Source organism: Ptiloglossa arizonensis, chromosome 12 (assembly GCF_051014685.1).
Source record: "Ptiloglossa arizonensis isolate GNS036 chromosome 12, iyPtiAriz1_principal, whole genome shotgun sequence".
Lineage (NCBI taxonomy): Eukaryota > Metazoa > Arthropoda > Insecta > Hymenoptera > Colletidae > Ptiloglossa > Ptiloglossa arizonensis.
In genome coordinates, this window is record NC_135059.1 from 8,072,378 (window position 1) to 8,094,349 (window position 21,972).

Consider the following 21,972-nt stretch of genomic DNA (forward strand, 5'->3'; position numbering starts at 1 on the left):
TTCTATGTAATTATATCTTCGCATTTTCCATGGAACCTTGTTTCACCGAAACTGATATCTTCAAATAACAGAGTAACAAACTTTCTAGTTGAGATTACATACACTACAGTTTATAAAAAAAACAAAAGCATTTTCTCAATCTTCAGACTTCGCGCTTCTATACAGTTTCAAATATGTTACAATGTATTAGGAACATCCGTAGGATAAGTAATTAGATTAATATCACCGAATAGTAAAACTTTGAAAAATCGATTTAATCATGCTTTATCGCAAGTTTATTTACACAGTAAAAAAAAAAGTGCTTCATCAGTGTGATGTTGATGCAATAGTAATATGTCACAGAGCATACTGCAGCATACTGAATTTCATTCAACAGACATTTTCTGTACGGAAAGATAAGTATATTTAAAATTAATTCAAGCATTAAATATAGTTTTCTTCTGTTCGAACCAGCGCTTTTTTTTTTATTTCTTTACACATATAAATACTTTTTAGCTGATTCACGCCACGCCTACGATAATTCTTTATCCGGAATGCACAAACACAATCGAACTAATTTCGACGCAGCACAAGTAACAAGCGGTGATGCAACGTAGTAATACGTTATAAAAGTGTTCTCTGCCAGCGAGTGCCTTTGCCCTATAGAATATTTGGTAAACACAACTGCCGTTCGAATTCACAGTATCGTTTAATTTAACTAGGCATTATTTACAGTTTGTTCGATTCATAAAAAAAAGACTGATTATACATTAATCTTAATAACCGGCCCGTTTCAATTCATTTAGCTGATGCGCCAGTTTCTCCTCTTTAGTTCGCCTCGCTTGGCCTAACTTCCTACATTCAATATACGTGCTGAGAAACCGTTCCACGTCAATCTTCCTGTTCAAAAAATTCTCTGCTATTCTCTCGCTCTCCTCGTGACTCTCATCTGCTGCTTTCCTCAAGCATTCCTTTATGTGATCCGGAGTAAATACCTCCGATAGTTTATTGTATCGTTGTATTAACTGATCGTATCTGGCTTTCAGCGCAGCGACTGTCTGCACTTTATTCGTTACATCAGACTGCAATTCTCTAAGCTCAGGTTCTTTGCCTATGTTGGCCTCTGAGAAGCAAGCAAAACGAGTTAACAAAAGCTTTTAACAAATTGAAAAGGTATTAGCACTAGAAATAAAATTAATTCCTAATATTGCAAATACGATACAAAAATAATAGCAACACTTATAAGTAGAATGAATCTATAATAAAATATATTCAAATCTTATGGAAGTACTTTGAAAAAAATAAGTGTACCTGTAATTATAATTAAAATCTAATCAAATATTTTCGGTAAATGCCTGAAATACCTCTCATTGTATGAAGTTTATACAATTATTGTAACTTGGAAAAGTACTCTGGAAATCATTGTTTATATTTGATACTGTTTGATAAGTCCTTTCAAAAGATTCAATGCTTATTAAACTTAGAGTACTTATATCGTTAAACAATATATTTAGTACTTATATCGTTAAACAATATATTTAGTACTTATATCGTTAAACAATATATTTAGATATTGTAAGTATTAATACAAATTGAATGATATCAAGTACTTAAGTATTAAATTCATTTATACTTGTGATTACATGTTAAACTTGATTCCATTGCTCTTACTATTGTAGTTTGTCGACACCGAACTTACCGGCAGTATTTTGGACCCAATCTATTGCATCGTCGATAGCCACGTTAACGTCTTTTAGCTCGGAATGTTTGTCTAAGAATTCGTCCAGTTTATCATCGTCTTCGTTGAGTTGTTTCAATTCCTCGTTAGACAAGCTATTCAGTTCTGGGAATGCTACGCTTTGTGGAGCCTTCGTTTGCACCTGATTCGGCAACGATTGCTGATGGTAATTTGCATTCGCGTAGTGAGAATTCAAATACGTTCCTTGATGATTCGAGTTGTATCTCGTCGGATCTGTATTATGAAGCGAACCAACCCCTGAACTCGTGCTGTAAGCTGCCTGTTGCGATGAAGAGCCAAACTTAGCGTGGCCATCTGCTACGTATTGTACACCCGAATTGGCGTGATTGTAATTGTAAATGCAAGTACTTCCACTGGCAGAAGAAAATTGTGGCAACTGCGTAGCATAATAAGAATTGTATGATGTGGGTGGAATTTCTGGGTACTGTTGCAGGGAGTAAGACGGAGAATTCCTTCCTTGCAGATCTGCAATAGTATTGTTAGACAAACATTGTTTCTTTTTCCCCTTCTAGTTACTTATTCAAAAATGTATTTACCTCTATGCGATTTTATAGTTCTCGGAGAGACATCTTCCAATAGTTGTGGAGGATTTTTTCTGAACTCTCTGATAATTGCTTGGACAACACGACCAAGATCGCTGTGCACTGTAAACTAACATATAAACCAGAGTAATTTGGAGTTCTAATGGAAAGTAACTATAAATGAGATTGGTCTTACATTGAGTAACCCAGGTGCACTTGTAATTTCACTATGTTCATTGCACCATGGATGGCTTATTGGAGGAGAAACCCTGAGAACTGGTTTTTCCAGCGGAAACTCCGGTGACAAAGAAACCATAATAGCCATTCCCCTTTCCCCAGCATTAAATTGGACCTGATACTCCACATCTTCTCTTAATTCTATTACACTGTATGGTAAATAAAAAATGTGGTATATAAAAACCGAAAAAACCAGTGAATCACTGAGAATATATATATAAAAAATGGCAAGAAAAATAATACAATTAAATATGTTCTATTTTTGAAACATTTGTCTTCCAATTGGGATTGCAAAGTATTTTTATATACATCAAGTTAATAATGTAAAAAACGACCTTGGAAAAGATTACTGAAAAATATAAAGTACTTTATTTAAAAATTAAATAAAGTATTCTGAAATACGCTCAATAAATTGGACGTGTATCAACAATAATGATATATATATACATATATATTCTAGTGTAATGAAGATTTACAATACGAATAATGAACTAGTTATCAATTTATCGTTACTCTCGATTCATTTTGCGGGATTTTAAATTACTACGTAAAGAAACTTATGTTTTATTTTTTGCACAAAAATTACAAATTTTTGCAGTTTTTTTATTTTGGAAGAAAGCTCGTAAGGAAAACAGACAGATATCAGACGAGTGAACACGAGTAAGGTTAATAGAGGTTACGATACGGAAATGATTCTCTTACTTGTCGTTAAAAATTTTCAGCGTGTCGATTTGCAATTTTCTCTTGACTGCGACATTCTCATTTTTGCCACGGAATATTCGCGATATCATTTAAAAGCGTTAAGTTTAGATAAAACATTCGCTTATTCTTCGACCTCCCTGTCAAAGCAACCATCCAGCAGCAGCAGCAGAACAGCTGTTTCCTTGGCCCTCTCGTCGCACTTCACGGGGGAAATATCGCAATCTGTCATGCTAGTGCGATATTCGCTGCGTGTAATCACGTGAAATATAGCTTTGTTTGAGTAGACAGCTGTCAATAGAATTTAGTACTTAAAATTTGTAGCTGCTTCTCAAACTCTCGTTTTATTAATTATTCAAAATGTTTCTTATTGTGTGTAAACTAAGAAACATATGTATACACACTACATAAGTCTTCCGAAATACGATTAATGAAATTTTATTTATACAAAACATTTATTCACAGGTATAGAAGTCATTTTAACCACATCAACGAATGTCATCTTCATTTCATACCAAATTATTGAATGATGAAAATATGAAGTACTGTATATAGGGTGAGTCACTTAATTTGACTATCTTGTGTTACATGTAAACTGTTGTATGACAAAATATTTTACACAAAAGTTGCACAGTATAAGGAGTACGTATAGTAAAGCAATTCATTTTTTCTTATCTTGTTTTTGTTATCAAGATAAAAATATCTTTTAAATGAAAAGCACAATATTTTACTCTAGAATTTGAAAGAATATCAAATACTGGGGAAAAAAATGTTATAGTATATCAAGTCAAAAGTTAATAGTTACTAACATATTATTGAAACAATTTCTAACGTAAATGATACTCAAACTGTAATCTCATTCTTTGATTCATAATGTAAGATCGTATAAAAAGAATGAAAATAAAGATGAGAAAGAAAGAAAGCTATTCAAGTTATTTGAAATAAATTTATCGAAATCCATCAGATTTAAATTATTATTCTTACGTTTTTTATATATTACAAAATTTGTCCATATTACAATATTATATTTATTCTTATACCTTAAAAATGTGTTTTAAGTTCACAGCCAATTAGCACAATATTATCCATGATAAATAATCCTTTGTTATGAGTAATATCAGTAATCAAGTCTTATTACAAGGAGGTTGCTGCGAGCAGAGACCCGAAGTGTAGTTGGCCCAGATGATCAATTGTCATCCTCTTGGTCTTTGATATGTAACTGATACCGATAATTAAATAATTAACAAAATAAATAAGTTAAAATAATAATAGTTATTTAATATTATAATTTTTATTTTAATCATTCAGATTTAATTTTAATTAAGCTCCTAATTAAGAGTATTAACATATTATCTATTACTGTTTATGTTTTATAATAGGTAAATAATTTCATATGCGTATTTGTAAATATGTATTGACTTTACGTAATTTATGACATCATTAAATATAATAGAATAGGTTACTAATTTAATGAATAAATTTTTGTGAAGAACATATATTCTGTTTTTAAATTCTATTTATTACATGTAAATAATATTTAGCATATTTTATTTAAATGATACGCATGCAAATGTATTACAATACAATGATATATTCATTGGATTAATAACCTATTATAACGTTAAATAGAAGTTTGTCGATAAGGAAAAGGGAATGTATTTGATTTGTATATTTCTTTCAAATGAATCGAATTATTGCATTTCTGAGTGAGATAAACAGTGGTTGGTAATCGAGCAGACAATAATGGGAATATTTGTAAAAGTTCACGAGTTCTCAGGAGTAGCAGTGAAGTAAAAATTTATTGTGATACAGAATTTCAGCACTATGTGGCGTCTTCTTCTCGTTTCAAAGAAGGATTTGTTACGATATATATATTCAGTTTGAGAATCCATTGTTATGCAAAAATTTTCAAAAATTATTGATATGGATATTACAAAGTATTGCAAAAACTAAATAGCCAAGTTATTTCACTTTGTGTAACGATGGTAAATACTAACATTGATTTTACAATATTTCCTTCGTAAAGTCATGTAAAACATTTTCGTTTGATTAGAACATTCGGTTCTAATTCAAGGGAATAAATCTAATACTTGTACGCTACATATGTACATACATATATTAGACTTAAATCCCACAATATTACTTTAACAAATAGCTACTGTAGCTGTACTTCGTGACATAATGTTTTATTTTTTAAATTTAAATGTCGCTTCTAATGATAACGTCAAATATAACACTTCCCTGCATTTTTTATATATTTTTTTTAATAAATGATTTCATAAATTAAATATTATCGAGTAACAATATTTCCATATATAGTATTGTGGAATTATATTAAATTTCGTATTCCTTTTGTTAAAACATGTTTCTTTATAATCAAATATTACAAATTGAATATCGCTTGACTTTTTAAATTAATGTTTACTATGTCCAAGTGACGTGCAATTGGAAGCACATGTGACTAATAAATTTAAGCTAAGAGTCTTACTAACAACAGTATTAAATGAAACATATAATTTAGTTGGGATCTAGTTAGAAATTGTACACAGCTGCACAGTTTTCACGGTAATTTTGGAAAATATTGTTTTATCAATGCATCAAAAGAAATATTTAGATATAACCTCAAAATATGCCGGTTGTATCGTTCATTTACTATTTCTTAATTGTTATCACATTTATAAATTGTTCTACTAAATGTAACATGCATTATAAATACTCCTTGATTATATTTAATTTTTAACATTTTCTACATTTTTATGGTTAATATTACAGAACATGTAATTTCGGAATTTGAACTGTACAATGAAACAAGATTAGTACAATTTTTTACTTAAAGTTTATCATTAAATTTTCGTTATTTATAATAAAAAATATTATTTTACTGTAATATTTTTGCAGATGCTTAAATATCATGGAGTATCAGCATTTGCTATGCATGCTATGAAACGTAAGAATGCAGAATTATCTTCAAACTCAAAGAAATTAAAGAAAAAACATCTTCCTGAAAGAAGAATAATTTTGAGAAATGAAACAAAATGTAAAACTAAAGAGAATGCAAAGCAAACACCTTTGTATGAAAATTTTCAAGGAACAACCAAGTCTTTGATAAATAAACTTCAGCCTGTAAATAAAAAGAATAATGTAAAGAAAATGAATCCTTCTGCCACTACTAAGAAGAACAAATTCATTCAAAAACCAATCCATAAAAGGCAAGATAAAAAAGTGACAACAATTTCTGATTTAAATGGTTTGAAATCACAGACTCAATTGAAGAGTTCTGTGTTAGCAGTAAATTCAGGTGTTGCAAGATTGAAACATATTAAACTAAAGCAAGAGAAACAAAATAAAAGCAAAAAATTAGCAAAAAAAATTGATCCACATTCTACTTGCACTGATGTAACAACTGAAGAAAATCATGAAAATCCTTTAAATATAAGTCGATCAATGTTTGAGTGGTTAATATTCCCCATGAAAATAGAAGACTTCTTTGAGTAAGTTAATAAAACATAACAGAAAAGTTTTATTTAATTATGAACCTTTATATGTTTTAACACTAAATATGTTACTTTTTCAGAAAAAATTGGGAACAAACATCTGTTCATATAAAAAGAAATTGCCCCAATTATTATAAGTTACTTATGTCTACTCCAATGTTGGATAAAATATTGAGGGACTCTTATATTCTGTTCACGAAGAACATTGATATTACTTCATACGAGAATGGTGTTAGAGAGACACATAATCCTGTTGGTCGTGCAGTTCCTAGTGTTGTTTGGGATTATTATATGAATGGATGTTCTGTTAGAATGTTAAATCCACAGACCTATATACCAAAATTACACTCGTTAAATGGTAGATATTTTTTTTGAAAATTATACAAATTATATTTAATGTAAGAGTATAAACTTACATTAAGTTTTGATTAAATGAATTTGCTCGAAGAATATATTTTGTTTGTTCCATCATTAAAAAATGTGAAATTTATTTTTTCTTTTTAGCTTCACTTCAAGAGTTTTTTGGTTGTTTTGTTGGTGCAAATTCTTATTTAACACCTCCTAATAGTCAAGGTTTTGCACCACATTATGATGATATTGAAGCATTTATATTACAAGTTGAGGGTAAAAAGAGATGGAAATTGTACAAACCACGAAATGAAAACGAATATTTGCCAAGGTACTCTTCGGGAAATTTTACAGAGGTTGAGATTGGAGAACCTATATTAGATACCATTGTAAATGCAGGAGACTTGTTATATTTTCCACGAGGAACAATACACCAGGGTGAAACTATTGACACGCATAGTCTCCACATTACTTTAAGCGTTTATCAAAAAAATAGTTGGGGTGACTTCTTAGAGAAGTTACTTCCAGATGCATTAAAAACTGCCATGGAAACTGACAGTGAATTTCGAACAGGATTACCTCGTGATTATTTAAGATACACTGGTTTTGCACATTCCGAAAATCAGAGTAATATTAAAGAAGAATTCAAAGAAAAAGTTAAAGGTTTACTTGAGAAATTGATAGAATACATTGATGTAGACAAACCTGCAGATTTGATGGCCAAGAATCATATTCACGATTTCTTACCACCTGTTCTTTCGGAAAGTGAACAAGAATGTTCCATTGTTCAAGATGGTGAACAAATGATTGCAAATGGAATTGTTGAAAATCGGGTAGAAATAGAACTAGATACAAGAATACGATTGTTAAGATCTCATTGCATAAGGTAAGATTTAAGAAAGCTTATAATATTTTTTCAGAATAAAGTAATCAGAAATTTATGAATGTGAAAATTAAGAAACATTAATTTATGCATTTCAAAGTTTTAAGATTACAAATTACAAATTATCAAATGACATCATAATAGAAAAGTAATCTTTTAATGTTTATTATATGTCACTTGTAGATTGATTAAGGAGGGTGATATATTTAGGGTATACTATTCCACTGAAAATTCTAAAGAGTATCATGAATATGAACCACAATTTTTAGAAGTTAGTGAAGCATTTGTACCTGCAATTCAAAAAATTATATTGCAATATCCTGAGTTTATACGAGTAGAAGACTTGCCAGTCGATGGTGAAGATAATAAGGTGAGTTAGGTAAATATGTTAATAAATAGTTCAGTGTATTAGCATAACACAATTACGTTTATTTAACAGATACAAGTAATTAAAGACCTATGGGAAAAATGTCTTGTTGTAACAGACAATCCATTGTGCACATTGGAGTAATTTTAATTGTTATTTTTAAATAATTTGTGAAAAAAATCAATGGAAAAATAAATATTGGAACTTCAAATTTCTTAAAGTGTTTACTATTTCAATATGCTACTTGCACAGAAAATGTATATATGGATACACACAGACTATTTAAATGCATATTATTAAAATTATGTCACATAATTTAACATCAGTGTTTCTCAAACTTCATAGTCTTATGGATTTGCTCTGCAAAAAGTTTAGCTAGATTTTTTAAAGTAGAATTAAATTATTTTTTTAATATTTTAAAATTGTTTTTTTGTAAAAGTGTAAGAGTATTTTAATCGTTTTTATTTTATTTAATTGATTTATATTTTTTTATTTGACATTTTTATGCGTTCTTTAATAAATTAATGCATAAAAATAAATATAAAAAAAATTGATATACATGTATTCTTTTATAATTTATTTCTAAGGTGATGTAAAGTTTAAATGATATAAGGGAAGGTTGAGTTGGAAAAAAAATATTTAGTTAGAAGAGTTTGTACATTACAATATATTTTAGTACAAGAAAACAGTTGTATTAAAGAAATCAATTAAAAGGAAAGTAATCTTTTTTCATACACATTTTATGTAGATGTAAATTTGTGTGTAGCACAGGCTTTTCCTCACATATGTTTTTGTTGACAAGAAATATGTATCAGAATAAATTTTATTTTCCAATTCTCAAATTAGTATCCCTCTTAGCTTGAACAATATGATCTCTTTGCCTTCCAAGTACGTATTCAACGTATCCAAGATATCCATCATTGTCTAGATCGTCCTCCTTCAGTACCTTGTCTATCAGATCTTGATAATAGCAAATAATATTCATTATTGTTACGCATTTATAAATATACATAAGTATTTTTTTATTTAATGTAACATTTTTATTTGTATCAGTTTTAGAGTAATTTCAGACTTTGGTTGATGACTTTGTAATAAAAAGATCTATCTGAAATATTACTCTAAAATTTATCCGATTTCGCTTTGAAAGATCTCTACAGTAAAGTAGATGATACACTAATGAGAATTACCGAAAACTAAATGTTTGTTCCACTCTAGTTATTGAACAACTTATTGTAAAACTTGTTTTTCTGTGTAAGTAACATAATAGTTTTATTATAATTAATTAATTTACATACCAATAATCCATTGCAAATTATCTTTATATTTTGTGTGTCTCGCTTCTTCGCTTAAACTTTGACGTTCAGCGTCGGCTAGTCGTTTTTCGTGGAATGTGTGCTGGATGGCATGGAGAATCTCTAATCCATCCAATTTGGCATTCTTATCAATATCATGGACACTACGATTAATATATTAATTATAGTTTCTCGATAAGTACAATTATTGTTAACGGTAACGCTATATAATGAATCAGTCTTTTAAATACTGGTTTTGAATGTTAGACGACAGATGAATCGAACATTCGCATGCATATACGTTTATATGTACATGGAATTACTGTTACAAATAGAAACTCCAATTATACGTTTCCGTAGCGCAAAAAGTATTCTGTAACATTAGACAACAATATTTCTCTAACTGTATAAACATACGTAAAGTAATGGAATTCTATCTCCTGTTCAGTCATGTTTGAAAAGTCCAGTTGATCTGCCATAGATCCCATGTCTTCTTTTAAATGGCTGAAAGTATATGGTTATATTTTTTACTTTTGTTACGTTACAGTAAATATTATTAAAAAGGTGACAATGTTATTATAACTAAAATCTAGAAAGCTTCTATAATCATTTATTTCGAGTAATAACGATTAGACTTCCAGTTGTCTGGTAACTACATATTACATCACGACTGTACAAGTAAAACACAAACGCAAACAATATTTCATTTGTTGTCGTTATTGTAAATTATCTGGTTGAAGTAATGCAATCGAAAGTAGTAGCCGGTAGTGTTGCGAGCTATTGGTATAGTCGATTTTCATGCGTGTCAGAGATGAATCCGAAAAATTCTCGAGGTCCAATTACCATGATGTATGGTAATCTCATGAATCAAATTAAAAATAGTTTCGTGATAATTTTTTAAAGTGACTGGTTTAAGAGGGTCCTCTGGTTTCAGGGACGAAAAATAGCACTGTTTTTAAGTTTATTTTAGGAACACGCTATATATTTGACAATGATACGAGTAAGGTGAGACACAATTAATGAAAACGATCGACGAAGAAGTACTCATTGACGTTAATTGTTGCAATGTTCTCTCAAGTGTTCAATATTGATATTATATATTAATAGACACACTGTGTGACAAAATATGGAGTATATTCTTGAAGAAAAATTTGATTACGAAGTAACAAGTTAACGGGTAACTAACGTAGCATCCTGTAGTAGATTTGCATCTTGTGTTATTTTAACGTTCTTCTGTGGGGAATAATGATGATGAGAAACGGAGCTTCGTGGATGATGGGGTCCGCGAAAACCATTAGAGAATGCGACACATAGACCGATCAGAACTATGGTTATCATTTGCGCGTCTGAAACATTATAATAAAGATATTTTCATTATTTTCTAGTAAGCCCAATTAAAGTGGTTTTATCTACTAGGAAGTCACCACGAGTGAAGAAGTTACGCAACTTCGAACATGAAGGTTGAAGAAACGTCACTTGGGACTCAATTTGGACAACTATCTATAGCTACCTTTGATCATTATACAATTTGTAACTGAAATAGCCGGCAGAACTGTAAGAGATACAAAATTCTTCTTTCGCGTGATACGCATATTTGTTGTCAAGTTACAGGTATTGTCATCATTTTTTTTTTAAATAGAATTCACAACACTGTACGGTGAATCTAAATTTTCCGTTGTCGATACTTTTTACAGACGAGGCAAAGTTTACGCGAAGCGGGATAGTAAATCATTGCAACGATCATTGATAGACGTTACGAAACAATGCATCTTATTTACGGAGTATAAATCATTAATTGGTTTACAGAAATTAATTTTGATCGAAAATCGAGAAACATACCGATAACAATCTTTCACTTTGTTTTTCGATCGAAATTAATTTCTGTAAACTAATTAACGATTTATATTCCATGAATAGGATACACATTGTAACATTGATATTCGGAATATGTGTAAATGAACAAACATTTACTGAAATTATTCCTTTTTACATATTTCGCAATGTCTTGATGTTTATTTGTTATAATTACTAACAACCGTTGTACGACCGTAGTTCAAACAATTATTAACAATATCCTGGTATAAATAGTGACTTGAAAGCCAACGGTATCGATTTGTTGAAATATTCGGTTAGAACAAAGACAATCCAAATAACGATATGTCACCTTCGGGAGGGTATAATATAAATAATGCCAAGAGACTACACACATTTGGTATCTTTTGAAAACTTTTACGTTAATTCGTAACTACTCAGGACCGAAAACAATTAACGAATTGTACACCGTTATATTCAAGAATCTCTCCTCTATTTTTGAGAACCGATTAGAATATTCGAACGTTTTTACATTTCGCGTAATACTTCGTTATTGTCGAAAATTCTGGGTTTTTACGAAAATTCGTGTTTCTTTCGAAAAGTGGGGGTGAGACGGTAATTCGACTTCCGGGTTCTTGTTTGGGGAGTGTGGCTCTACAAGGATCATCCACTGGTTATTGGAAGGCAGAAAACAAGTTTAAATTCGTCGGACAGTGTTATCGAATTCATTATCCATCCACGAGACAAACGTACATCGTGTTTACATCCTCGAGACGAGCGAGACCGAGTAAGATAGAATATTGCGCCATTGTTATAGCCTTCTATGATCAAATGTTAAACACGTTGTGCCTTTTTCTCGTGAACGGATGACACGTTTGTATATCTTACTCCAGTTGTAAAAGATTCGCTCCTAAAGTTTCGCCGATTTATTTCAGTTACAACTTGCATTTATCTCGTTAGTACCAGGATTGAATTCCATCACTGGTTAAAATGGTTATCATCGTAATAATTGAGTGGCTGGTATTTAAGTTTAGTAAATTTAAATAACATAATGTTCCCCGAATTAAACGTGAAAAACGGATTTCCGTTTAAGATGTTAAATTCCCGATAAAGTTTGTTAACGCATTATTCTAAATTTCAATTTCTCTTGACTCGAAAGTATGTTTATTCACAGAGTTATCATTTACGTTATTATCACGTTCGTACGTGACGTTCGAACGATTTCCACACGTTCTATTATCGCGTGATATCTATCGATAATTCAGTGCAGTTAGAATATTATTGTACGTCCATGGTATATTTTCAATCCGTTTTACACGGATAAACGGGATGTGCAACGCGAAAAGAGGTGACAACTGACGAATGACACTACACGACATTTCTTGCTATGCCCAATAACAATAGGACCTGCTGGGACACTTTCATCGCCTATGTTGCGATGAAAACGTAGTAGTGCCTATTACCACTTCCAGGGGGTTGAACACCCCTTAGCTAGCGACAGATGGGCGGTAGAGGGAGTCCCAGTAATTATTATGCGATTACCCACAAGCCCATTGATTTAGATTGGACCCGGGGGGCGGGAGACTCGGTGCACGGTACTGGGCCCGTCTTCAAATTTGCTACGCATCACTTGTCAGGGACTTGAATAGATTTTCAAGAAGGCACGAAAGACTGTGTTACATTTTTCGGTAAATAATCTGATAATATTTCACGCGACTTAAATTCGTTCCACGAAAGATTAGTGTTATCGATACGAGAACGTAACCGGTTACGTTCGTTTGTAAATCCCATATAATTTTCTTCGTCAGTTTCGAACGTGAATTGCTGTTCATCGACGCGACTCGAACATCGAAACGAGTGGGTAACACCACGGGAACGATTAAAGCAAAATGTAACCATTTTCGCAAAGGGTTGCAAGCAGTTTTTAGTAGTTGTTGCGTGGCAAAGGGAGAGCAAATAGATAGCGTCACTTTTCTTCATTTTGTTTGGTTTGTTCGTGAATTTAATACTGTGTGTACAGAACGAACGGAGATAGGTGTTAAAAAACACGGAAGACAGATAGAAATCCGGGGTACTTACGAATCAATTTTATATAGGCTTACGGCGGTTGAGTGAGAATGCATATGTTGAGGGTGCCTCAAGGGGCTTTCGATGCAAGTGGACCCCCCGGGTACGCACCCCAGTTGGAACAGAACACTCTCGGTCCCCCTTCCTCGCTTTGGTGTCGAAATCTATAAATAATTTATATCATTTGGTCCATTCACCGAGAGAGCCCATATGTACCTGTGTCGCCTTACAGGGGATCTGTGACCGGTTCAAATTTTTCGCGCGGAACATTACCAGCAACTTTCGATCAGAGTTTGACGTATTGCTGTTTGCTTTAGAAATCGGGGTTGGACACCTATATCGGTGTTACGGGTTCATTCTTACCGCAATGAGGTTACGCCGTATATTTTTTTCGCATACAATTATCGTAGTTCACTTCGCGATATTTCTCCCGGGAATCGTCTGGTCGTGATTCTCGATTCTCTGGTCGACACGCGTTCTCTTACGAGTTCGAAGGTTTTCGAACTTTAATGGATCTTTTTCAAAATCTTAGATGCTTTGATAAGTTAACGAATATCGACTAAAATAAATCTATTACGGTACTGTTTATGAAAGTGTGATAATATGCTTAAATATAAAAGTAAATATTCGGGCGTAAACCACCAGAAAATTGTTCAGTGTCCAATTCGGAAAGATGTCGATTCTTTGTAAAGTATTGTAAAGTTGTTCGAGAAGTGATCTCGTTTTTTTTTTGGTGAAAATGGAACACGATTTTTTTACAGTGTATAAACATTTTATTAAATTATATATTCTCCATTTTGGAAAACGTAATTACTTTCCGAACGACCCAATATAATGCCTCGAACGACGTATAGTATTTGTCTCTTCTAAAAACCGAAAATGAGAAACATTAGCGGTGATAATCGCAAGAACATTGAAACAGTATTTTTAATAACTTGCAATAATGATTACTTTGCGTTGATCGAATCGTAAATACCGACGAGAAGGATAACAATCTAACGAAAACAACGAAAAGGAAATAGTACATTGAACGAATGCGAAAATTCGCTAATATCGATAATATCGAGAAAATAGCAATTTAATAATACGGAAAAACTAGTCGGATAACTTTTCGACGATATTGGTCTACTCGACGGTTCGTTCGAACGAATTTTTATATCTCACGTTGTCCCGATATATTTTTCTCTAATTTATATTCCACGATCGAGCATAATTCCAAGTAAATTCGTATCTAGGATCACACACCTAAGTGTCATACGCTTATTAAGAGTCGAATTCTTAATTGACTTCGATTTAAGCTTTTCCTCTCGAAGCTATTCGCGCAAGGGACATATCGAATCGATTACGATCCGGTAAGTGCAGTTTTAAACGACCCGCGCTCTTTGTCTCTCGATATCTAGTATCCGAGACTATCGGAGCGCGATCTTTAGCGCAACACCGAGTTGGGTAACTACCCGTATTCTTGTATTTGCTTCGGCTCGTGTTAGGTTAGCCTAACCTAACGTCGACACCAAGCCGCAGTTTATCGTACGACTCGATTCCAGCGGTGGATTCAGGTTACGCGGATAAATTGTAGAGGAGAATGGGTGTTTACCTGGTCTCGATGAGTTCGATCGGTTGATTATCGATCCTCGAATGGTAACTCGAACTTCCGTTCAACCTTTTTTCGTCGATCTTCCCGGCAGTGTTTTCGACTGGGCTTCTTCTCACGGGGAAATAGCGTGACATTTATCGACGTTCTTCGCGGAGTTTGCGTATTCGAAGAGTTGCTCGAAACGGTTCCTCCCACGAGCGGGTCACTCGGCTTTCGAATTTTCCGTATAAATGAAAAAAGCTCTTAAAATAAGATTTATACGCTGCAGCAGTCCTGGTTACGTGAAAATGATTAAATCGTACGTAACTATGGTATAAAGAACGCCCGTACGTGTTATTAGAATGGTAGAGGGTGATACGGAAACTGTCCGTGGTTTACTTGTTTCGAAAATTTTACGTATTGGTCAAGGATTGTAATTTTTTGAACGAACGTCGCGCGATAAAGAAGGTGTTATCGTAGCGAGGACGACGAAATATATTTATCCAGAGATGGTAACGTTTATTGTTGGAATGTCTTACGGATAAGTATTGAGACGAGTACAGAATCTTCATCCACTGTTTTTAGTTTGAAATTTTCAGTGGGAGCATTTGATGCTACGAAATAATAAGAAATATAAACACCAAGATATAGGAAGAACTGATTAAATGAAGGAATTGTTGTTGTCTAAAATGATCAGAATATTAAAGAATTTCTTTCGATATACTTTATTTTACAGTTTGCATCGTTGTACAGTAATTTTGTATCTACGATTGGATTGGATTAGACTGTCTTTTACGTTTGTCACTGATTCTCTGTTTTCTTAGTTAGTTGAAACTTCAATGTTCGTTCTACAGCTTACGTAAACTAATCGATAAACATTCATTGTTAGAAATGGTTAATATAAAATTTTGGAAAGCATTTTAAAACAAAACGCGATATATATTACATTGTGCTGGACGCACTTCATCGCATAAATTGCATTACACTCTGGTTTCCTATAACGGTTCATTTTTTTCAAATTGCGAGGTCCGGTGAAGTCCATCAAAATAAAAATTGGTTGAAAATTGAGGCACAGTCCCTTTCCGCTCGTTCATTTTATTAAATTCTTATTAATTTAAGACAGACTTTGGAATCCTAATTCCACGTTAAAACTATTTATTATTGTTTAAAACACTGTAAATAATTTAAATATCTGTCGATCAAAATAATTCCGATACTGTTCTAATTCCTACACAGTTGTTAGAAAAACGTAAATTGTACAAAAATCAAAACATTGCCGAATATACTAGGAACGTATCGCAAAAATTAATGTTCATTTTCATAAATAATTAACAGACGTAAAAAAGTGTCTGTCCGATAAATAATTCCTTAATAATTTCTAATTTCGTCCTCATCACCGAATCCGGAGTGCTTTCCTCGACATTCGAGGCTCTGAATCTTTAACTTCGTAAATTTCATGGTCGATTTGTTAACGATAACAATACAGTATTACCTCGCTAACTGTCGCGGTTTCTACCTCGTTCGTTAGTTGCCGTGCAGTCACCCCATCACTTACCCGTGTCTCACTCGGTCTCATGGTTTCTCACTCTGTGACAGTATCTCACTCGTTCTCGTTTTCTCGTTCTCACACCCGACGTGCTCAAAGGCGCGTAAGACGAAGACGGAAAATAGCGTTCGGTTTCAAGAACCGTCGGTTTCATTGCTGTTCGACGAAATATCTAGCGGTGTCGTTCGTGTGCAAGTAATTATTGCGTACGTTCAAGCTCGAACGCAAGCACGATCAATTTGCACGACGCTGTTGGCGAATGCGCGATTCAAAAACAACTCGGAAGTTTCAAGAGTAAGAATAACCGCGAAACTTGCGAATAAATATTCGCGATTAAATATTTCTCGATAATGTAACACTACGATATCGTTCTACGATCGATAGACGTCTTGGATCGATTATCTTTATTTCGAACGGAGCAATTCGTCCTGTTTGAAGAGGTTGAAGACTTCGAGGTTCCTTGTCGATTGTCACGAAGTAGTTTTTCGAAAGATTCCTGGTCCGATCCAACGTCCTTTGCGTCTCGAATATTGACACGGATGATCTTTAGCTCGAGATCGTCGAGTCGATGAATCGGAGATAGAAGTTAGCGCGGGAGATTCCGTTAAATCGTCGTCGAGTTGCTAACGATAAGTCCAAGGGTTGCAAACGGTGTACGATCCAACTTAGGTCACCTAAGCAATCGCTAGCCTGCGATGCAATTGCAATTTTACACGTAATGTAAATCGAATAGCAAAATACACTTGCGAAAGACAAGTTGCATCGGTGCACCAAAATGGCGTACTCATCGTTCGGATAAGGATAACTCTGGGAAAAAGAAAATCCAAGAATCCAGTCTTGGATGAAATTCGGTTCATTCGTCGTGTTCACGGAATTTTTCAGTTATCGAAATATCAGTTATCGTCGTGTTGGGTGCGTAATTTGCGTACAATAATACACATCAATCGTCTTCTTGGTTGTCTATTCCTTAATCTAGTGATTCCAATGCGTGGAGAATAATTTCCGAGTTTTTCGATACTTCTTTGCACGGTTTCCGTTGCGTGAAACAATCGATGGTTTTCGTGAAATTCTTCGCATAAAAGCAAGTTCAAGATACGAAACTTTCGTTTTACACGAGCCGGATGAAACATTTATGAACCACTCTGTCATTTTCGAAACTCCTTGAATATTTCCTACTCTCGCGTTATTTATATTTCACCGAGAAATTTTTACAACTTATATTCAAATTTCACGCCCGTGTACGAATACGTATCGCGTACGTTGTTCTTCTTGTTATTTTCGAATAATGAAAATTAAAAGAGTACGGTGAAGCGTGTATATAAGAAGAGTCCGAGTACAAAGAGAAGGGGATTGAAAGGGAAAGACGAAAATACGGATTCGCGCTAGCGACGATCGAGGTAGCAGAAAATAGCGTGTACGCATTTGCGTTCGTAAGCCGAAAAGGGTGAATAGCGTGTTCGGTGGGGAAAGAAGAGGTAACCAAAGCATGAATAGACAAAAGGAAAAAGGCGGACAACGGTAAAGGCTGGGTAGGGAAAAGTGTGCGAAAATGGAGGCAGAGAAGAAAACAGAAAATTGGACAGCATGTGTACAAGGACCAAAGAGTCAAAGAAAAAAACAGAAACACGGGGGAGGTGGATGGAAAGGGCAGGGATACGAAAATAGAGGAGGAGGGAAGAATAGGGATGTACGTGGAACGGGAAAAGAGAGCGAAAGAGGAAATAGATGGTACGCGTGTTCAGAGAGAAACCGAGACGGAGTGAGAGACTACGAGAAACGACAGAGACAAAACAGGGGGTGAGAGAGTAAGCGATAGCGAGAGAGCGAGAGGAATAGGGTACACGGATGGGTCTCTGGTTGCCATGACGACTACCGTCGCCTAAAGCTATGCTTTTATTGATTCCAAGCCACAAACAATGTACAGGAGTGAATGTTTCGCTCTGTTCTCTCTCTATCCGTCTGAATAGTGAGGTATTAACGTACCCCGAAATACCGATATCCATGGGCACGTGCCCCAGAAAAGCAGGGTCACGCGAAGAGCCCTTCGATTAATTTGCAGAGGAGCGGAACTGCGTGCCTATCCGTTGCATTAAAATGCAGACGCAGCGAAGGTAAAAGTTAACGCGGATATATTTGCGTACGTACGGTTATCGGTGTACAATTCACGATACGGAGACTCGATTAGGTACACGTCTGTGTAATAGATCCAGTCGCATGGAGCGAGTCGATCGATTTCGTTCGTCCCCATTTTTCGACCGCTATTCATTCTCGTTCATTGGAGATGTTCGCCGGACCACGTTAGTTTTCACGTTTCGTAATTCGTTTTTTTTCCATATCGTCGCAAATACACATCGCTGCGTACAAATATCGAGTACCTCTTTGATCTCCTCCGTGAACGATTCAACGTTCGGTGGAAGAGAACGCGAAAGTGTCGCGCAAAAGACAATCGTTCGCACTTTCGGTATCCAAGTCCGAACGTTTAGCTCCGTGCTGCGTGCGGAAGTCCGATGGTCGCGTTTATCGAACACGTTGTTCGAACGCCTGTCGGCGTCCACCGCACGGAGTGTATCGATCGAGCGCTGAAAAAGGCACGTGGTATCAAAATTGCATCGATGGATGATCGAAACTTTATCTTTTCTGAACGAGAGGTTCCATTTCGAGGGTTTTCGACTTGTTATCGATTAAAAGAAATCTTTTTCTGGCAAAGTTACTATTACCAGTAGTCGATGTCTATGTAATGTTCATATTCGGTGGAGTTTCTTAGAAGGCGAAAAACAGAGTTAAACTGTTACATATATAAACATATATTTTAGATACATTTCTCGAAATTCTAACAAGAGAACCGTATTATTTTTTGTATCGATCATCGATTACTCCTACGGTTTTGGTATTCTGCAGTATTTATTAGTAATATCGCGTCGATTTCAACAGTCTATAACGGAGAACAATAAACATGTCCGATAAATTGTAGCCATTACCGCTAGAATTATTTTAACGAAAATTAAATATTTTAATGGAATTACGTAAGAAGGTTCTAACAAGGAATAATAACACTACTACCAAGAAATATGAGATTGGTAGTGGTGTGAACCGTAAGATCCAACGATACGAACATTTGATTCAGGGATTTACATACGTGCGAAATAATAATTGTCATTTGTGCGTAATAGTTTTCAACGAACGTGTTTGTAAGATTTTCACGGATTAAATAGGAGATCGAACGGAGATAGGGGTCTTATTAATCCGTGATAGAATAGGAGAAAGAGCCACGAAACTTAGACGTATGATGGACAGGAGCAGCTAGATTGGATGCATAGCTAGCAGCAGCTGAGTGATTAGAGCATAGCTGATAGTTAGGGTGGAGAGCAGCTCGCGAAGGTGAGGCACGTTAGATGAGAGACTTATGACGTTTCGACGGAGATGAGAATGCATGTCGTTATCGAACGGACAATTCTACTTGGCAATAAAACCGATAAATTCGTCATTGGCGGTCCAAGGGAATTAGAAAAAAGCGAAATCGATCGAGAGAAATCTTTTGTCTTTAACCGTATCGAACGATTCAGAATCGAATCAATAACAATGAGTGGAACTACCGATGCGAAAGTCAGATCGCGATTGAGTTTTCTACCCGATTACAACGATAGGGACCTCCTATCGTGATCTCCTGGATGAACGGTTTACCGCCTAGGGAATGCGTTTCATTCGTATGACGAATGAACGAACAGCCTTTCCTTCGAGTTTGCAAAAGAGTACGCATCATGCTGAGCGAACGTTAGTTAAAGTTAAATCCGTGGAAAGCGATATCATTTCGTCAATTCTTCAACGTCGAGAACGCGTTATGCAAACCTTTTTTCGTTACGTCCAGGTACACAATTCGACGGTATGGATTCGGTGCTCTCCAAGAGAACCGTATCGAAGAGTACTTTTATTAAAGAACGTTTATTTATCTGATAGAAATATAAGATAATATTGTGCATTCGACTCGATCCTTACACGCGATCAATTTCAATCCACGAATTGGTGTAGCATTGCTTCGATTAAATATCATTAGACTGTTAGTAATTATTCCTTGCTAAACAGTGGTTCGAACTATGGTCAGTTGGTGCCATATAATGGTCAAGGAAAGATCTCGTAGCTAAAAAAAATTTTTTCGGTGATTGCACGCGCGATGCACAACCGAGCGTTGTGCAGCAGGACGCCTGGTTTATTGATCAGTTTCTTGCATAATTTTTCGCGCATTTGTCGATTTTTGCACTCCATTCACGGTTCTGGTTCGATTTGCTCCAAAAACGTGTGACGTGTGACATCCTCGACCACCAAGTGCATCATCCACGGACTCGGTTTCCTTTTCAGTTTCTCGACGATGAAATTTTTCCGTAATTTCAATTCGAATCCCCACTCTCTGTCGATCTTCGATCGAACTTCGTAATAGTAGAGAATTGGGTGCGATTGTTGTTTACGTGTGCGCCTCCTCGAAAACAAACAGAGTGTGTCGGCCCTACCTGTTGACCCACCGTTGAACCCACTCGTCGTGTAAGTAAGTACACGCGGATTCGGTATATTTTTAGATCGGTGAGTAAATCAGGTCGCGCGTACTCCCTAAAAAGTGTACACCGTTTCGGTTAACGGTATTTTTGTTTTCATTTCGCAGCAGCCGTTCGATCGAGGTGTGTCGTATTTGACGCATGAAAATGGCCCAAAGGGATGCGCCAGCCATGATCGACGCTCCATCCGATCGGAGACTACCGAAACTGCCCGTCAAATAATATATTCATAGCTTCCGGATGGTTGAACACGACTCTCGAAATCCCCCACTCTCGGCCCCGCTCGGTAACTACCTTTCATCCCGCGTTTCACTCCGCGCGCAAATCGACTGTCGAATAATTATCGAAAATACACGGACGAACAGTTCTCTGCCCCCCTTCCTCTTTCTTTTTCCATATTTTCTATGACTCCGCTCGGCTTGCGGCCACCAATCGAAACGAATACCGGATCGACGACGTGGTATCAGGGTCGAGGTAGACGTGCTCGGAAATCGAGACACCGATTCCAAGGAACAAGTTAACGCGGCTCGAGGTAATCGATTTCGTTTCTGTTTTCCGGTAGACAATAATAATACGTACGTTTATTCGTTTAAACGTCGGACGATCGATCGATCGGTTAACATCTTGCAACCGGGTGCCGCGATTATTACTATTCGAGAACGTTAAGAACCATCGGTGCGAAGATAACGAAAAACAAGGACGCGGGAAGTTGGTTGAACACAGATGGATTTGATATTGCACGATTGTATATGTAACTTTCACCGGTAATGTTTCAGGAAAGGCTACCCTACATTGGCAGAGAGTGAAAGGGTTGCGTGTGTTTTGAAAAAAGGAGAATTGGAGGGTGGTAT

The 21,972-nt window shown here is 35.1% G+C and overlaps 3 protein-coding genes across 11 annotated transcripts; 1 reads left to right on the forward strand and 2 right to left on the reverse strand.

Annotated features, from left to right (window-relative positions):
- Positions 1–233: 233 nt before the first annotated feature.
- On the reverse strand, positions 234–3,591 carry Vsp37a (Vacuolar protein sorting 37A). The gene is made up of 5 exons (XM_076324797.1): positions 3,199–3,591; positions 2,456–2,645; positions 2,275–2,389; positions 1,679–2,203; positions 234–1,102 (listed from the first exon to the last, which is right to left on the reverse strand). Exons 1-5 carry the CDS (start codon positions 3,285–3,287, stop codon positions 756–758), a joined length of 1,266 nt encoding a protein of 421 aa, XP_076180912.1. The 5' UTR covers positions 3,288–3,591; the 3' UTR covers positions 234–755.
- No66 (Bifunctional lysine-specific demethylase and histidyl-hydroxylase NO66) lies at positions 3,034–8,507 on the forward strand. Of its 8 annotated transcripts, none has more exons than XM_076324789.1 (8): positions 3,034–3,156; positions 3,661–4,410; positions 5,008–5,180; positions 6,094–6,686; positions 6,770–7,047; positions 7,194–7,923; positions 8,104–8,290; positions 8,360–8,507. In XM_076324789.1, exons 3-8 carry the CDS (start codon positions 5,178–5,180, stop codon positions 8,429–8,431), a joined length of 1,863 nt encoding a protein of 620 aa, XP_076180904.1. In that variant the 5' UTR covers positions 3,034–3,156; positions 3,661–4,410; positions 5,008–5,177; the 3' UTR covers positions 8,432–8,507. The 8 variants fall into 8 exon arrangements, with proteins under 8 accessions (XP_076180904.1, XP_076180910.1, XP_076180906.1 ...); XM_076324791.1 differs by having other exon boundaries at positions 3,147–3,161; XM_076324788.1 differs by lacking the exon at positions 3,034–3,156 and having other exon boundaries at positions 3,397–3,751; positions 4,255–4,410.
- Positions 8,508–8,936: 429 nt separating this feature from the next.
- On the reverse strand, positions 8,937–15,146 carry LOC143153232 (multiple coagulation factor deficiency protein 2 homolog). 2 transcript variants are annotated; one of them, XM_076324208.1, is made up of 5 exons: positions 15,053–15,146; positions 10,766–10,925; positions 9,997–10,083; positions 9,583–9,743; positions 8,937–9,247 (listed from the first exon to the last, which is right to left on the reverse strand). In XM_076324208.1, exons 2-5 carry the CDS (start codon positions 10,915–10,917, stop codon positions 9,111–9,113), a joined length of 537 nt encoding a protein of 178 aa, XP_076180323.1. In that variant the 5' UTR covers positions 10,918–10,925; positions 15,053–15,146; the 3' UTR covers positions 8,937–9,110. The 2 variants fall into 2 exon arrangements, with proteins under 2 accessions (XP_076180323.1, XP_076180322.1); XM_076324207.1 differs by lacking the exon at positions 15,053–15,146 and adding an exon at positions 13,471–13,610.
- Between the last annotated feature and the right edge of the window lie 6,826 nt (positions 15,147–21,972).

What these genes read in the sequence shown, in the direction of transcription:
- Vsp37a (XM_076324797.1), bottom strand. Translation starts at nt 3,287, where the DNA reads ATGATATCGCGAATATTCCGTGGCAAAAATGAGAATGTCGCAGTCAAG. An exon ending in CTGAAAATTTTTAACGACAA is followed by an intron (nt 2,646 to 3,198) that starts GTAAGAGAATCA and finishes TTTACCATACAG; the next exon opens with TGTAATAGAATTAAGAGAAG. An exon ending in GTGCACCTGGGTTACTCAAT is followed by an intron (nt 2,390 to 2,455) that starts GTAAGACCAATC and finishes TTTATATGTTAG; the next exon opens with TTTACAGTGCACAGCGATCT.
- No66 (XM_076324789.1), top strand. An exon ending in AAAATAGAAGACTTCTTTGA is followed by an intron (nt 6,687 to 6,769) that starts GTAAGTTAATAA and finishes TTACTTTTTCAG; the next exon opens with AAAAAATTGGGAACAAACAT. An exon ending in TCGATGGTGAAGATAATAAG is followed by an intron (nt 8,291 to 8,359) that starts GTGAGTTAGGTA and finishes TTTATTTAACAG; the next exon opens with ATACAAGTAATTAAAGACCT.
- LOC143153232 (XM_076324208.1), bottom strand. Translation starts at nt 10,917, where the DNA reads ATGATAACCATAGTTCTGATCGGTCTATGTGTCGCATTCTCTAATGGT. An exon ending in AATCTACTACAGGATGCTAC is followed by an intron (nt 10,084 to 10,765) that starts GTTAGTTACCCG and finishes ATATACTTTCAG; the next exon opens with CCATTTAAAAGAAGACATGG. An exon ending in TAATTTGCAATGGATTATTG is followed by an intron (nt 9,248 to 9,582) that starts GTATGTAAATTA and finishes GCTATTATCAAG; the next exon opens with ATCTGATAGACAAGGTACTG.